The 13864-nt window shown below is 41.2% G+C and overlaps 1 protein-coding gene across 2 annotated transcripts in view; it reads right to left on the bottom strand.

Annotated features, from left to right (window-relative positions):
• Nucleotides 1-13864, bottom strand: part of SH3YL1 (SH3 and SYLF domain containing 1) — a 106865-nt gene that overhangs the window by 63782 nt on the left and 29219 nt on the right. For both annotated transcript variants that reach the window (XM_074947752.1, XM_074947751.1), the window contains exons 2-3: nt 5487-5597; nt 4321-4434 (exon numbers count right to left, since the gene is read on the bottom strand). In XM_074947752.1, the coding sequence (XP_074803853.1) occupies nt 4321-4434; nt 5487-5597 (225 nt within the window). The remainder of the gene's footprint in view (nt 1-4320; nt 4435-5486; nt 5598-13864) is intronic.

Here is a 13864-nt window from a genome sequence, read left to right as displayed (position 1 = left end):
CAAGGATAGATATAGGCATTTCAACATCACCAACAGTTATTTTCTGGTCTGGGAATAAAGTCCCTTCTTGAAGCTTTTGAAACAGACCAGAGTTCCTGAAGATGCGAGCGTCATGTACCTTTCCTGGCCATCCCACGTTGATGTTGGTGAAACGTCCCTTGTGATCCACCAGAGCTTGCAGCACTATTGAAAAGTACCCCTTGCGGTTTATGTACTCGCCGGCTTGGTGCTCCGGTGCCAAGATAGGGATATGGGTTCCGTCTATGGCCCCACCACAGTTAGGGAATCCCATTGCAGCAAAGCCATCCACTATGACCTGCACATTTCCCAAGGTCACTACCCTTGATATCAGCAGATCTTTGATTGCGTGGGCTACTTGCATCACAGCAGCCCCCACAGTAGATTTGCCCACTCCAAATTGATTCCCGACTGACCGGTAGCTGTCTGGCGTTGCAAGCTTCCACAGGGCTATCGCCACTCGCTTCTCAACTGTGAGGGCTGCTCTCATCTTGGTATTCATGTGCTTCAGGGCAGGGGAAAGCAAGTCACAAAGTTCCATGAAAGTGCCCTTACGCATGCGAAAGTTTCGCAGCCACTGGGAATCGTCCCAGACCTGCAACACTATGCGGTCCCACCAGTCTGTACTTGTTTCCCGAGCCCAGAATCGGCGTTCCACAGCATGAACCTGCCCCATTAGCACCATTATGCATGCACTGGCAGGGCCCATGCTTTCAGAGAAATCTGTGTCCATGTCCTGATCACTCACGTGACCGCGCTGACGTCGCCTCCTCGCCCGGTAGCGCTTTGCCAGGTTCTGGTGCTGCATATACTGCTGGATAATGCGTGTGGTGTTTAATGTGCTCCTAATTGCCAAAGTGAGCTGAGCGGACTCCATGGTTGCCTTGGTATGGCGTCCGCACAGAAAAAAGGCGCGGAATGATTGTCTGCCGTTGCTCTGACGGAGGGAGGGGCGACTGACGACACGGCTTACAGGGTTGGCTTCAGGAGGCTAAAATCCACAAAGGGGGTGGCTTTACATCAAGGAGTAGTTCAGGCAGGACTTCATGGAGGGTTCCAATAAGAAATGGTGCACCTAAGTTATTGTTCTTATTGGAACAAGGAGGTTAGCCTGGCCTCTGATTGATACATGGCTAGATCTACCTCGCAGCACCTTCTCTGTGAGTGACTGCAGTGTGACCTAGAGGAATGAGTCCCCTAGACAGGGGAGGAGGCAAATGAGTACAAAACAAATCTGGTCTATTTCTTGTTTTGATCCACTCCATCTATCTTTTACATCTTTGGCTGGCAGCAGACGGTGCAGAAGGACATATTGCCTGCCTGCTCACCATAAGACGGTTCAATAGGACTGACTGCCGGACTAAAGAGAATGACCTGGTCAAGTCACTAAAAATTTAGTCCCTGCGCCCATGTCTGCCCAGGCGCTCCTGATCGACCTCACACAGGCGACCAGGAGTACCTCGGACATGACGAGGACGGCTACCAGTCGTATTGTACCGTCTGCTGCCACAAGGCAATGGGTTGCTGCTACTGTGTAGCAATGCCGTGCCGCGTCTGCCAGCACCCAGGAGACATACGGTGACGGTTACCTGAGCGGACTCCATGCTTGCGGTGGTATGGCGTCCACACAGGTAACTCAGGAAAAAAGGCGCGAAACAATTGTCTGCCCTTGCTTTCACGGAGGGAGGGAGGGAAGGGGGGGACTGACGATATGTACCCAGAACCACCCGCGACAATGTTTCAGCCCCATCAGGCATTGGGATCTCAACCCAGAATCCAATGGGCAGCGGAGACTGCGGGAACTGTGGGATAGCTACCCACAGTGCAACGCTCCGGAAGTCGACTCTAGCCTCGGTACTGTGGAAGCACTCCGCCGAGTTAATGCACTTAATGCACTTCTGTGGGGACACACACACTCGAATATATAAAACCGATTTCTAAAAAACCGACTTCTATAAATTCGACCTTATTCCGTAGTGTAGACATACCCTTAGTAACAGAATAGGAACAATGAGTGTAAGAAACACCATTGAGCATTTTGAAATATTATATTCCCAGGGCCATAACCAGGATGGGGCAAGCGGCAGCTGCCCAGGGAGCAAAGTCATAGAGGAGGAAAAATGGGCAGAGAAATGCCCCCAAAAAACCAGCAGGGGATGCAAATATGCTTGCTTACCCCATTCCTAAAATGCCTAGTTACATCTCTACTTCCACCATTTCAGTGTACTCTGCCTCTGATTTAGGATTTTTTCCTTGTTAGAATTCTTGGCATTATGTAACTAAGAGTTGAACTATAGTCTCTCATCTGAACACAGGTGAACAAATATTCAGGATATCAAAATGCTTATAGTTTTGACACCCAGTAAGCAGAACCTTCATTTCAGCACTCATTATAACTATTTTACAGTTTCTCTTCTGGACAGGATTCCTACCTGCCCCTCAAAAAGTCCCCAAGCCAGTTCATTTGGTTTATTTGGATGTAAATTATTGCATTCTGGGTAGCTTTCCCATGCCCGCTGACAGCAATTCTGGGCCCCAGGGCAGAAAAGTCCATTGCCCCCTTAGAAAGGGATGGCTGAGGTTTATGACACTACTTTTTAGCCTATTGATAACACATTAGAACCCACTAGGCGTAAGTTGTGGCATTGCTTGACCTAGTTAACTTTTTTTTACAGCACCAGTATTAAATAAACTGTAAAACTAAATGTAAGATGTAGAATTTGTTATTTTGAATTACATATTTAAATTAAATAAATACATTATGGAATGAAATTAATACATAAAACATTTAAAGAACCACAAAGTAACAACACACCTAAAGTACCAACTAGGCGAATTAAACACCTAATCATGATTCATGTGTAATCTAAAGAAAAGGAAAAAACTGAAATACAAGATGTAACTGAATATGATCAACAATGTTAAAATATACAATACTTGCACTACTGGTGCTGTGGGACATCAACACCCAGAGCAATGAGGAGATGGCAGACATGGTGCGGCCACATCTTTTGGGAGGCGGCCGGGGTGAAGGCAGAGGGAAAACCCGTGCCTCGTTCCCTGGCTAAGTGGTGGAGGTGGCCCATTATAATGCGCTTGTGATAGCATCTTGTCAGCCAGTGCTAGAGGCAATGAAGTGGGGGGCTAGCCCCAGCTGCCTCTTGGCAAACTTAGGGTGGCTCGATAGGGTGGCTGAACTTGCTGGCTTGTGTTTGGTGAGGAGCTGCAGCCCTCGGGGAGGAAGTCTGGTAGCACAGAGGGAGATTGTTCCTCTTTAAAGTCTCCCTGTGCTCGCCCAGCAGCCAGAGAGCCAGCACGGCAGGCACAGCGGCTCCTGAGCAGCCAGAGGAGGCAGCAAGCTCCACGGTTCCCAGGCTGCTATTGCTGATACTCTGCCAGACTGCCAGACCAGCAGGGTGCAGCAGCGCTCTAGCAAACTATTACTGTCACAGGGAGGAGTGGTGCTCTGTACAGAGCAGCAGCAGGAAACCGGATTTTTTTTGTAATCTTAATTTTTATTTAAAAAATACGTTATCTATCCCATCCACCCGGGACCTTTTAAATCACCGTGCTCCTGAGCAATTCACCCCTTTGCCCTCCCCGTCGGTAGGCCCGAGATTTCCTAGAACAATAATCATGTGTGTGAACTCCATAAGTAGTGATGAAGATTGACTTGTAAAAGGTTTTCTTCCTAAGAAGTGGTGCAAAGGGCTGCAGTGAGACCTTCAAAATCAGTCCACTAAAAAGTAACAAGTTTAAAACTGGATTGTTTTCCCAACACAACATATAAAACTTACCTATGAAACTCATTTTCAAAAGATCACACACAAACAATAATGATAATATATAGATACCCTACACGGTTAAACATATTAACCTTCATGCTTCAAAACAATTCTAAAATTGTTCACTATGGGGATATTACACATTGTTCTGAAGGCTCTAGCACTAGCTATTGTTACACTGCATGTGCATTAGAAAATATCATACTGTTTCCCCAGCAAAGATGCTGAAAAACCTAAGTCTAGTCAACGGTAGTGCTTGCAGCACTACTGCTGCAATGTTGCTGGAGAACAGATACAAAATTTTCTAATGTAAAAATCAGCCTTAGAGACAGGTTACTAGACTAGACAGATCGCTGGTTTGATCCAGAACGGCATTTCCTATGTTCTAGTTTATTAAAAGAGGGGGAAAAAAAGGAAAAAAGAAAAATGAATTACACTTATTTTGAAGTTTCCCCTGATGTAGAAAAGGAAGATACACACTCTAATTCTTTGTTTGATTGAGAAAACGTCAACTTACTTCCATTAGGAAGACGTGCTAATACAATCCCGCTGCCTCCTCGAGCAGTTACCAAAAATCCAGCTTTGATAACAGACAAAACTGCAAGGCCTTTAGCTTTAGCTATTACATTGGCTGAAAACAAATATTAATTAGTTAAAATTGACATTTTCAAAAGAGCATAAAGAACATACTAAAACACAATCGGGACTTAAAACACAGCCATACATTTAACAATTTTGAATAAGAAAGAGACAAATTTATAACAAAATAGTGAGCTAAATTAGTGAAATATAAAAAGAAATGGAGACTCAACATCTCTGCCTCAACGGCCTTTTCAGGTGGAGGATTTTAACAGTAACAGAGTACATGTTAATCTGTAATCATTTTATAAAAATGATTAACATCCCCATTGTTATTCAATACTTAGGATCATAATAAAATGACATCAGAAAAGAAAATCTAAAGTTTTATTATATATCTTTTGGAACACAACTCGTTTAAAATTCAAATAAAATTTGGAATATGGAACAAGGAAGGAAATTAGAACTCAGAGGAAAAAAAAAAAGATGGATATGGCAGAAAAAAAAAGGACAGTGGGAAAAAAAGAGTCAGATGGCCTGATTCTCCTCTAATACCAGTTTTATACTGGTGTGACTCCATTTACCTCCATTTTGATTTACAGTAGAGTCATAGGAAAATCATTGAAAATAGATTACTTTTAGCCGCATAACATATCTTAAAAATGTGTATATCAAGGCTACAATTCTATCTTGAAGATTCTGGTGATATTAACAAACTACTACAGATGTTCTGGTTGTAATTACTATATCTGGTCCTCCCTATGTGCCAGTCTATACAGGGCAAATATGGAGCCTCCATCCACATCATGCAGATGTCCACCAACATAGACACTCTCACAGTGACTTCTGCTAATGGGGGTAGTGGGGGGGTGGGAACAAGGTGTGAGAAATATTCAACACAGGACCCCTGGACGAGAATGAATTTTACCTCTTAAGAGTAAATTCATTTCACAAAAATTATAGCTGTAGGGTCCAGGTCTTTATTACCCTTGGAGAAAATGCACAATAACACAGTAGGTAATCATGAAGACAATGGGAGTTTTGCCCAGGTGAGGTCTGGAGAAGTGGGTCCTTCAATTGCCACAAATTTGTATCCTTACTCACCTGGTATGATCTTATCAGGTCCATTTCTGGAAGTTATTTCTGTAAATTCTCGTAATATTTTAGCTGCCTTTTTTGCTTCTGATTTCAAGGTGGAAGGTATAGGATTATTCACTGTAAAACACAATAGAAAAATATATAATGTGACTATTGAAATTATACTCTTGGAGTCACAGTTTAAAAGAGTTTATCCTTTTTTACTGGTTTGCATTTTTAAAGTGACAAGAGCTACCTAACACAATAAACTAATGCAATCAGCGTACATTTGTATACAGGAATCCTAAAAAAAATATATATATATACACACATACACACACACACACCAACCTAACAACGATACAGTAAAAACAACCTAATAACGATACAGTAAAAACAAGAAGAAATGGTCTCCACTTTCTCTATACTTTACACCACAAGCATTATTCTCTTCCTCAGAAGCCCTTTTTATTAAAAGGCCCTGAAAGTGAACAAATTCAGATTATTGTGGACTAAAAGGCAGTGGGAGGGTGGCGGCGAAGAGCAAAATTCCAAAGGAAAAAGGCTTTCACAAAGAACACCCAGTCAACAGCAACTTCTCTTTTATACCAAGAGGGATCCAGCTGAAAAACCTCTGTAAACTTCAGCTGTGGAAGTGCAACACAGGTAGAGGGACAGCCTCACAGGAAGGAAGATACTATGTCAATTAGGGTTTTAGACGTCACACATCAGCATCAGCGCCACTCTGGAAACCCACAAAGCAGCCAATTTTTAGTAAGAATGACAATTATATTCAAACCTTTCCATAAGTTAATTAGATTTGTTTCATTTAAGCAATTCATAGACAGAATGTTTGTCACTTGTTTACTAGCAATTATTACTTGTTTATAGCACCCCCAAAATATGCTAGGTGCTTATATATCAAATCACTGACCTATCTAAAAGATTGTAAAATCTTGGCTCCAATTCTGTAAACACATACTTATGTGAATAACTTTACACATGTGAGTAGTACTGTTGTGTCCACACATCAAGGAGGGCCAGCACTCTTCCCTTGTGTCAGATAAAAGAGTAAAAGCCAGTACTGGTTCTCAAAAATATTGAAGGAAGCAGGAGTATAATGCTACTTTTTCCAACATGAAATATTCCTGCCTCTCATGATTTCCGGTTTTACTGGCAGAAAATGATCTTAGAACAAGCAATCCTTTGGGCATTAAACCCAGAAAAAGTTTAAACAAAAACAAAAAAAAAATTCACATTTGCAGGGCAGTGACTAAGTGAAAAGTTAGCCACACTAATCAGAGTGCCTAAAATTTTCATTCACTCCTTTGCTCTACATAACTTTTTAACCCATAGCCATAGCGCAACTAATCAAGCTTTCAATCAACAAGGAAGACACATCAATGACTCTTGAGTAGGATTTCTAAGTTGGCCGAACAGTACAAGAAGTGTCCCATTATCACTAAGCCCTACAAGCCTCAGAACGAGATGAGACATTAGGCTGCGTCTGAAAAAAACCCAACACCTTAAAGTGATGATTTTACACACATTTTATGATTTTCAATTAAATACATATTTCTACATCAAAATTTTCTTCTTATATGACAAAACTTGTGATTATCTGGTTAGATGTCTTCATGTAAAGCACCTAATTTTGAAAGATCATCATTCTTCCTTATGAATGTGCTCAACAATATGAGATTATTTCCATCATTCTATGATGCTTCTTGTAGAATCATGTTTATGTTCCAGTCCCATCACTGGATGTGGAGAATACTTAAGCTTTGTATTAATACCAAAACCTAAACTCTGAGGTACTTCAGAAAAGTCCATAAAAACCTTTGGCTATTGATTCAGTTTTATGACAAACAAGCCCGCTGTAAAAACTGCTAAAAATGTATTTGGTCTGTATTTTAACCTCCCTTTATAGGAGGCATACACTATGGATTTGAAACAAACATTCAACTGTAAATAAATTAGTCAGGAAAGGTTATGTGCTCTTACTAGAGCTGTCGATTAGTTGCAGTTAACTAAGCGATTAACTCAAAAAAATTAATTACGATTAAAAAAAATTAATGATGATTAATCACACTGTTAATAGACTACCAATTGAAATTTATTAAATATTTCTGGGTGTTTTTCTACATTTTCAAATATATCGATTTCAATTACAACACAGAATACAAAGTGTACAGTGCTCACTTCATATTATTTTTGTTACAAATATTTGCACTGTAAAAATGATAAACAAAAGAAACAGTATTTTTTCAATTCACCTCATACAAGTACTGTAGTGCAATCTCTTTATCATGAAAGTGCAACTTACAAATGTAGTTTTTTTAATTACATAACAGCACTCAAAAACAAAACAAAGTAAAACTTTAGAGCCTACAAGTCTACTCAGTCCTACTTCTTGTTCAGCCAATCGCTAAGAGAAACAAGTTTCTTTACATTTACAGGAAATAATGCTGCCCACTTCTTAATTACAATGTCACCTGAAAGTGAGGACAGGCGTTTGCATGGCACTGTTGTAGCTGGTGTCGCAAGATGTTTATGTGCCAGATGCACTAAAGATTCATGTGCCTCTTCATGCTTTGGCTATCATTCCAGAGGACTTGTTTCCATGCTGATGACGCTCATTAAAAAAAATAATGCACTAGTTAAATTTGTGACTGAACTCCTTGGGGAAAAATTGTATGTCTCCTGCTCCGTGTTTTAACCCACATTCTGCCATATATTTCATGTTATAGCAGTCTCAAATGATGACCCAGCATGTTGTTCCTTTTAAGAACACTTTCACTGCAGATTTCACAAAATGCAAAGAAGGTACCAATGTGAGATTTCTAAAGATAGCTACAGCACTCAACCAAAGGTTTAAGAATCTGAAGTGCCTTCCAAAATCTGAGAGGGATGAGGTGCGGAGCATGCTTTCAGAAGTCTTAAAAGAGCAACACTCTGATGCCAAAACTATAGAACCCAAATAATCAAAAGAGAAAATCAAACTTATGCTCGTGGCATCTGACTCAGATGATGAAAAATGAACATGCATGAGTCTGCACTGCTTTGGATCACTATCGAGGAGAACCTGTCATCAGCATGGATGCATGTCCTCTGGAATGATGGTTGAAGCATTAAGGGACATATGAATCGTTACTGCATCTAGCACGTAACTATCTTGCAACGCCGGCTACAACAGTGCCATGCAAACACATGTTCTCACTTTCAGGTGACATTGTAAACAAGAAGCAGACATCATTATCTTCTGCAAATGTAAACAAACTTGTTTGTCTAACCAATTGGTTGAACAAGAAGTAGGACTGATGGGACTTGTAGGCTCTAAACTTTTACATTGTTTTATTTTTGAATGCCGGGTTTTTTTGTACATAATTCTACATTTGTAAGTTCGACTTTCATGATAAAGAGATGCACTACAGTACTTGTATTAGGTGAATTGAAAAATACTATTTCTTTTGTTTTTTACAGTACAAATATTTGTAATAAAAATAAATATAAAGTGAGCACTGTACACTTTGTTTTCTGTGTTGTAATTGAAATCAATATATTTGAAAATGTAGAAAATATCTACAAATATTTAAATACATGGTATTCTCTTATTGTTCAACAGCCCGATTAATTGCACTATTAATCACAATTAATTTTTTTAATTGCTTGACAGCAATTACTTGTATATTTTTTGTATATTACTTGTATTTTACTCTTACTTGTATATTTTTAATACAATTTTCTTTGTGGTTACCAATTCTTAAAGCATTTTAAAAAAATGTCTATGAAGAGTTCTACAAAGGTGGGGCCAACCCACTATCCCTTGATTAGAAGGTCTGGTTGTATTTCTACAATTTAGTGGATGGAAAACCTCCTTGAGAAGAGAGGAAGGAAAGTAGGGAATAGGATGTATCTTCTACAGAATGTCTGTCTCAGGCCTTGTCTACATGGGGAAGTTTTTTCAATGTATCTTTAGTTTATTCCAATATGAACTGCCTTGCATCCACATAAGTGATTTCCCCGCTTCCCCCCCCCCCCCCCCCGCCCCATTTTGCATTTTATCCTGCTATAACTGCTTTGGAAGAGAGAGAGAGAACTATTTTGGAATGAGTTATACCACTATAAGACTTGTACTCCAATTTCAAATTAACCATATAACTTCAGGTAGAATAAAAGCTAGAAACACCACCACCACCAATGCTCATAGTGATTTTGGGATCAAAAGTTCTAGTTTTCATTGCATCTAGTTGCTAAAGTTCCTAGCACCATGGACCACTCTAGACCACCCCCCACATTAATTTAGTTAACTCACCATTGTGATTAAATAAGCCTTGTATGATCATGAAAAAAATACCCCTTTTTCTGCTGATGAACTCCAAGGCCTATTTGGGGAGTGTATGGGAGGGAAGTAAGGGGACAGACAAATAATAGACATGTGCATCCCATCAGTGGCTCCTATACAATTCCATAACTCCAAGCATTCACCGGAGATTACTCACAAATTTGCATTGCCAAATTTTATTATCCAGGGCAGCAGCACACATCTCTGTGACAACAGTTCCAACAGTTGATTTTCAAAACAAAATGAATTAGCTATTGACTGGTAGCAAACAAAGAAGGCAAGCTTCTGTAGGGTGATGACCATGTTTCTCTGCTTTGAGGGGGACCCACACATTGGTGCTCTGTCACTGTAGCGCCATGGCGAGCTCTACACACATGTTGAGAAAAGTGGCCTTCCACATCCTAAATTCCAAGGATATTTTGGTCATCCCATTGCCAGTACATCTGGAGCACAATGTTCATATAAACAACGATCATGACTGTGGTGCTCAGGAGTGTGTCCTCCACATTGCCTGACAAGGGTTTTAAAATTTGTTTGATTATGAAAGTTTCTACTGCTACTGAGCGAGAAGGAAACAGATGGAGTGAGCACAGAGAAGAATGGACTGAGTGGGAGTTAGGCACTACAGGGAAGTATGCTCTAAATTTAAATTTAACAAAACAGCCTGGTAGAACAACAAATTAAACCTCTTAAAAACATAAAATCTTGCCACTGAAATATCAATACACCACCAAAAAGGGAATCAGGAAAGCAAGGAGGAAACAATTATGGCTAAATGGCAAGTTTTGAGAGCCTATTTGAGCCAAAACAGAAATCCTGCAAGATTTGGAACTTTGACTCTAGTGAAACCAGTAAACAGAAGCCTACATTATAGAAGGCATTAAACAAGAAAGAAATTAAAGGGCCAAAATGGAGTTCAAAGAGCAAACATTTAAAGGTATGCGATCACTGATGTGGGTGTTGCCTTCCTACTTCTTGTTCCTGGTTTGTTTCCTGGTTCCTGTTTTTGATTAAGGCTGTATGCATGCATAGCATAGGGTGTACAGGTATGTGCACTGCTACATATCTGCTGTTCAGACTTATGTTTTATTCAGACTGTTGCTAATCTAACCAGTTCAGGCTTATCACATCTTTTGATTAACAACCTACCTGCAGGTCTTGCTCGTTTGAGGGGGGGAAGGAAGGGGGAGAAAGAGATGGACTGCTATTCTGGAATGCATCAGACCATAACAAGAGCATTATGGCAACAAGTGTTTTTAATGTGCAACCTATGCTGCCTGGACATCCTTAGGCTGTTGACTAGCCAGACTTTATTCAGAATTTTGAAAACTATGTGCAGATCGTGTAACTCTCTGATGCTGCTAATTTACCCTTGCTGCAGAACTAGTTAGGCCATGTTGACATTAATATTTATTATGTACTCTTGGAGCTCAAGTCCTCCTTTGATGCATCTGTGCAGTGCCTCAAGTATTTCAGCACTGGAGATTCTGTTCTAATAAAAGAGAAAAAAAATTTTGAAACTCACCAGCCGCTCAATGAAACCATACGTGAGCTTGCATGTCATTTGTGGAGTTGACCCTTGATTGTGATTTTGGGGATGTCATGATGATCATGCTTAGGGATATTTTTGTGACTGGCACAGCCAATGACCACCTGGGGGACCAGTAAATGACTGAAGATGCTAGAACGGTAACTTTTGATGCTGTGGTTGCTAAGAGCAAGGCATTGGAGAGGGCTCAGGCTGAGAGGTTGGTGTGTGTCAGACTGCTGCTACCTTTGTGTCTATGCTTAAACCATCAGCTGCTCCTCCTACTTCTGTAGCCCAGAGTCATATGACACTAATTAGTCCTGCTCCATGACTGTGGCAGTAAACGTTGCCAAGTCGGCAGTTTCCTGTGTGGTAGTCTGGATAACTTGGTCAATTTCTCTCCCTGTCCGGCTGGCACTACTATATGTTGCGCTTGTGGAAAGGAAGGACACTATGCAGAGGTACACGGGTTCACAAAGACAAGAGGCATGAAGTGCATGTGAAGCTGCAGGATACCACCTTTACTGGGATCCCTGATGTTTCCTTTAGTATGATTTTCTCAAGTTGCAAGGCACTGGAGCTAGTATTTGCTATCACGGATATTAATGGCCTTCCACTGAAGTGTAGGTGGATATCGGTGCTGAAGTTAACATTCTCCCTTCTGAGTTAGTTCATATGCTGGACATTTGCCTCCCTACAGTGGTTAAAAATGTTTGGGATTTGTATGCCTTGTAGACAGTGACTGATGATGTAATGTTCTGTGCTCTACAAAAGGCATAGCTTTGCCTGCAACATTTTTACATTATTCAGTGCGCAGCTGTGAATGTCGTTCCATTATTGTCCTATGATCCATGCTTACAATTTGGTATTACCCATCAACTCACACAGGACACCTTAAGTGTGGTTATGTCAGCTAGAATAGAAAGTGATACCCAAAACTATCATTCAGACACACCATGGTGATAGTGTTCTGTCCCTGGAATATTACTTCTGGGGGAATTTTGCACCCAAAAATTAAAAATTCTGCACACAATATTTTAAAATTTTGCAAATTGGCATAATCATGCCAGTTTCAATTATTTTGGTAATTTATTTCAAAATACCTGTCAGCAAGTATGTCTGTATTAATACACACACAAAAATTGCCCCAGGAGTAGAAAGAAACTCCTATGACAACCCAGTACCTGTCCCCCCCCCCACCCCCCGGCCCGCCCGCCCGCCCATACACCCAACCCCGCTCAGAGCCCAGCTGTGGAGTCCCCTCTTGTCTGGATACCCACACCCCCTCCCAACCCAGAGCCCAGCTGCAGAACTCCCCTAGCCCAGATACCCAGACCCCTTCCTTTCCTCCCTCAAGAGCTTAGGGATCCAAAGGAAAAAACAGCTGATGCTTGGTCCCAGGCTTGTGTGGGGTTGCCTGCATGCTGCCATCACCTTCTCTCAGGTTGTGCAGGGAACTACAGCTGTCGGGAACCCTCTAGTTGCCTCCCCCGGCAGTGTCTTTTATGTGCGAGCTGGGCTCTGCCAGGTCCAGCAGCCTCTAGTTGCAGCCACCATCACTGCAGCCCATTTCTGTAGGGGAAAGGATATTCTGCACACAACATTAATTTCTGCAAAATTCTGCATTGCACAGTGGCACAGAATTCCCCCAGGAGTAGAATATGCATGCTCTCTACAGCTGGATTTGAGTACCAAGCCCTTTGCAGCACCTGTACCTTGTGTATCTCCTGTATTTGTGGACAAGATCCAAGCAGAAATGTAAAATATGAAAGATAATGGTATAATTCAGGAGGTGGAAGGACCTATGGATCAGAGCTCATTTCTTGTTTAACCGCTTTATTTGCTACTTTTGGCCTACCCTAGAGCATTGTTTCAGATAATAGGACACCTTTTGTATCAAGACAGTTTGAAGGCTGACGAATATTGGAATAGCACATTACCAATCTGCTGTGTGCCATGCCCAAGGAAATGGGATAGTGGAGAGAATGCATGGGACTCTAAATAAGTATGTAGCTCGCATACTGGAGGAACATCAAGATACACTATTCCCTATTGCATTAAGTCATGCTTTATATAATATTAGGAGTACCCCTCATAAAAGTATTGGCGAAACCTCATTGTATCAGCTCTTCAGACAACCAAAAAGGATCAAGTTCTCTATGCTGATGGAAAAGGTTGATCCAATCTCTTCACCATCCCGAAGCTGGCTGAGGTGACTACAAAATATGCAGGTTTCAACAAGTATATCCACACAACACTCCAAGTATTCTATCCTCAACAAACAGTGTGTGTTAGGTAAGGGTTTGATATGGTTTTCAATATTCAAGACATGATCTTGCAGGCTGCAGGTGGAGTGTGGTGATTGCATTTAACCAGCAAAATATGCTGTCTGCAGAAAGGGGAACAGATAGGGAAGAGGATACTCCTTTTGCGTATGATTCTGTCATATGGCCAGTTGGGGAAGTTACACCATAGCAACAGCATCCACTCCTTGAGCTGCATTAGAGGTTTAACTTGTGGCCACAGGATCAC

The sequence above is a fragment of the Natator depressus genome, chromosome 3, assembly GCF_965152275.1.
Source record: "Natator depressus isolate rNatDep1 chromosome 3, rNatDep2.hap1, whole genome shotgun sequence".
Taxonomy (NCBI): domain Eukaryota; kingdom Metazoa; phylum Chordata; order Testudines; family Cheloniidae; genus Natator; species Natator depressus.
The sequence above is the reverse complement of the archived record's forward strand: the minus strand, read 5'-3'. Positions and strand labels throughout refer to the sequence as shown.